The following is a 3,160-nucleotide window of genomic DNA, read 5'->3' as shown; positions in this document are numbered from 1 at the left end:
AGTGCACATCGGGAAAAGGCGGAGGGAGAAGGAGTAGGGCTATGATTGAGAGCGATGACAGCAATGAAGAGGATCAGACGGATGAAGAGGGAAGTGGGTCCGGGGATCTAGACAGTGAAGAGGAGCCTTGGGATAAAGGACCGGTAGAGGAAGGGGATAAGGATGATGAAGAAGAGGACGAAGGCGCTGTGGAGGAAGAATCTAATTAGAGAGATGAATGGGAGAAGGAGGAGACAGATGAGGGGAGGGAGGAGGAGGACAAAGATGAGAGGACGGGGATGATATCAGCAATGGAGAAAGTAGAGGGACAGGAGATTTGGGTAGTAGGTGAGGGAGACGAGGACGACGCTGCCCATACTAAGCGAGATGGTAACAACTATGACAGTGATAGGGAGAACAAGGGATAGAGACCAGACTATGATAAGTATGAATATCTCATGAGTGTCATCATCATCTCATGCATCTCTTATGATTCCGCTCTCACACTTCGGTGTACCCGGCTATGGGTGTGGTCAGTGCATTGACTGCATTGTTGTTCAGTACTGCCATTTGCGTCGGTCTTGTGCGTTTCGAAACTCCTCAACCACAGCCTCCAAGACTCTCTTCACCCTCTTGGGATGGAGTGTGGCTCCTTCTGGATTGTAGGTCGGGGAGTCTTGAGTTGTCAAACCAATGTAATGGGATAGGGGCACAACAAGGCTCTGAAGCTCCGCAATAGAATCTTCACGTATGGTATAGTACTGTCTTCTGGCCAGTTGCTTGCTGCATTCTTTCATTAGTCTGGACTAGATCTGAAAATGCACTCACCCATCAAAGCAGTCAGTCCCATTGCAGGGGCTCTTATATGGTCAAGTTGCAACAGAGATATCACTTCTATGATTGATACCTCAAGGGCAGTAGATACAAAATCATTCATCCATTCAACCAAGGCATTGACTCGTTCTCTAGTTGCAACATTGCCTTGGGCAAACATGATTATTGACTGATTGGTGGTCTCTGGGGTGTTGTGGGGTAGTGATAAGGCTGATTGTTCGCCTCTATTATTCCAGTAAAAAAGGTAATCACTTGCCATGGCTACCGAGTCTAGTTTAAAATCAGGTGAACGGGTGAAATCCTCCTTTTGTGGACCTGCCCAGGTGGAAAACTCTAGTGTGTGTCAGTGCAGAAACAGAATCAGTGTGCGAGATACTTGGATCACAGATAGAGTACAATTGTGCTTACTTCACTTGTATATGAGTCAATTTCAACAAGCCAACTCACCTATCAATCCCTTTTCCACTGTTCTGCATTGGTTCAAAGTTTCAGAGGTCATGGTGTTGTGTTGTAGTTCCTGATTTATCATGTTCATGAGACTGTTTATAGTTGCAAGGTTATCATCACGTGTATGATGGTTGGTTGGCGTCTTCTGACCGTCAGATAGAAAAGTGCTTTCAAGTGACATGATTAGGTAGCAGTTTGAAAGAAAGATGGGGATGTATAGCTTCAGGTTCAGATCTTATACATTTTGGGTTTAATGCTATATTCTTGATATCAAGTCCCGATTGAAAGGATTTCTGTGACGTCAGCGTTCCGTTTCAACGTCATCGTACCGTTTCAACGTCATCAACTTGCTCCACACGCCTTCAAAACCCCTCCGTATCTCTGTTCTGGACCGTGTGCGTCATCATCGGGACCGGAACAAGGTATCACCTTCTTGAGGACAAGCTCTAGCATAATGAAACAAGATGTTTCTGCCCAAATTGAACATGAAGCGTATCTCACAAACATCATGCATCCTTCTTCTATGGGGCTCAGTCCTGTAACAATCTTCTCATGTCACGTACTCACGGAAGACATCACTGGTACATACTCCTCAACTTCCTCCTCTTGCACGGTTGGAAGTCTACTCAACCCTCCAGTCTTGTCTGGACAGCTTGATGCGCGGGAACCTGTCCGGGAATCCGTCCTAGCTGACCAAGCTACAAAAGTAGATAGCAATGATACTACACGTTGTATTGAGCAGTGAACATGAGGATCATCTTCAATACCCATTTTCTCACCATCGTCAACGGCCGAATAGTATACATCGTCACTATCCTCCGGAAGAGATTGCGTTTGTCCTTGTATGATGAGGCACTGATCTTCCAATACAGCTTTAACCTCTGCCAAAATGACTTTGTGTTCCCCCAGGATTGAGCCGTAAGTTCTACTGATCAAGGCAGGGCCACTCTCTCTTTGATCAGCCAAAACATCAAACCACAGGAGAGATCATGACTGACCCGAAAGTACCCTGCAAGCCTCCATTGAAAGTTGGCAGAGTGTATCACCCTCAGAGTGGTTTAACATATATTGACATACAACTTTGATTGCGTCTTCGTCAATCAATTGACTGATTTGGTGAGAAAAATATTGCACAAGTCTCTCTAAACAAGATTGCCTATCTTGAGAAAGTAGGTCATCTTGTCCAGTATCACTTCTTAACGGCAAATCGGGGTCTTGTCCCCCTCCCACTGAATCAGACGTTGGTTCCACTTGCACTGGAGTTTTGGAAGAATGTCTGTCATTTGTGACATAAGTGTTGGGGTTCCTAGCAAATTCACAGTAGCCCTCTGCAGCCTCCAAAAAGCGACGTTCTGATGGTGCAACTGGCTTACGATCTTTTACCACTGATTGTCAGCTTTGATTCCTCTTTTCAATGGTTCAAGGAGGATGGGGAGAGGAAGAATGAAATCACTGTTAAAACCCTCCATCGTGTCGAACAAGAACAATAAAGTTGGGTCATCTGGGGCCAAAGCAGGCTTTGTCAACGTGATCTCAGTGTCTAAGATAGATAGTGCGGTGGCAAGATCCCTCTCTAACATCTTGCTTGTGTACATCAAAGAGGGCCTGTTCAAGCTAAGATTCAACCCATTGATTTCAGTCATGACTGTGAAGGCAAGTGAGACTTCAAGTGTCAAAGATACTCAGATCGTGAGGGGGGATGGAAGGTGTTCAGATGAAATGAGAACGAGAGGAGAAACAGGAGGACGTTTTCAGTTGAGGTTGTGAAAGTCGGAGTTGATTTCAAAGTCTGCGGGAGGATAATGGAGGAGGTTTGGGGGGGGGGGGGGGGGAGAGGGGGGGGGGGGAGGGCGCCCCGTGTAATGGGCGCAATAAATACTTTTTTCTGGGTTTGATATCG

At 46.0% G+C, this 3,160-nt stretch overlaps 3 protein-coding genes across 3 annotated transcripts in view; 1 reads left to right on the top strand and 2 right to left on the bottom strand.

The window, feature by feature from the left end:
• TREMEDRAFT_64814 (uncharacterized protein) overlaps positions 1-111 on the top strand; it is a gene marked incomplete at both ends in the record, with an annotated part of 3,214 nt that extends 3,103 nt beyond the window's left edge. The window contains one exon of the mRNA XM_007007037.1: positions 51-111. Coding sequence (XP_007007099.1) covers positions 51-111 — 61 coding nt within the window. The remainder of the gene's footprint in view (positions 1-50) is intronic.
• A 425-nt stretch (positions 112-536) lies between these two features.
• On the bottom strand, positions 537-1,312 carry TREMEDRAFT_64813 (uncharacterized protein; the record flags this gene model as incomplete). Its single annotated transcript, XM_007007036.1, has 3 exons — positions 537-769; positions 808-1,146; positions 1,261-1,312. 3 exons carry the CDS (start codon positions 1,310-1,312, stop codon positions 537-539), a joined length of 624 nt encoding a protein of 207 aa, XP_007007098.1.
• A 290-nt stretch (positions 1,313-1,602) lies between these two features.
• TREMEDRAFT_64812 (uncharacterized protein) lies at positions 1,603-2,903 on the bottom strand (the record flags this gene model as incomplete). The annotated part of the gene is made up of 4 exons (XM_007007035.1): positions 1,603-1,806; positions 1,828-2,210; positions 2,259-2,645; positions 2,714-2,903. 4 exons carry the CDS (start codon positions 2,901-2,903, stop codon positions 1,603-1,605), a joined length of 1,164 nt encoding a protein of 387 aa, XP_007007097.1.
• Between the last annotated feature and the right edge of the window lie 257 nt (positions 2,904-3,160).

This window comes from Tremella mesenterica (genome assembly GCF_000271645.1).
Source record: "Tremella mesenterica DSM 1558 unplaced genomic scaffold TREMEscaffold_12, whole genome shotgun sequence".
Classification (NCBI taxonomy): domain Eukaryota; kingdom Fungi; phylum Basidiomycota; class Tremellomycetes; order Tremellales; family Tremellaceae; genus Tremella; species Tremella mesenterica.
The sequence above is the reverse complement of the archived record's forward strand: the minus strand, read 5'-3'. Positions and strand labels throughout refer to the sequence as shown.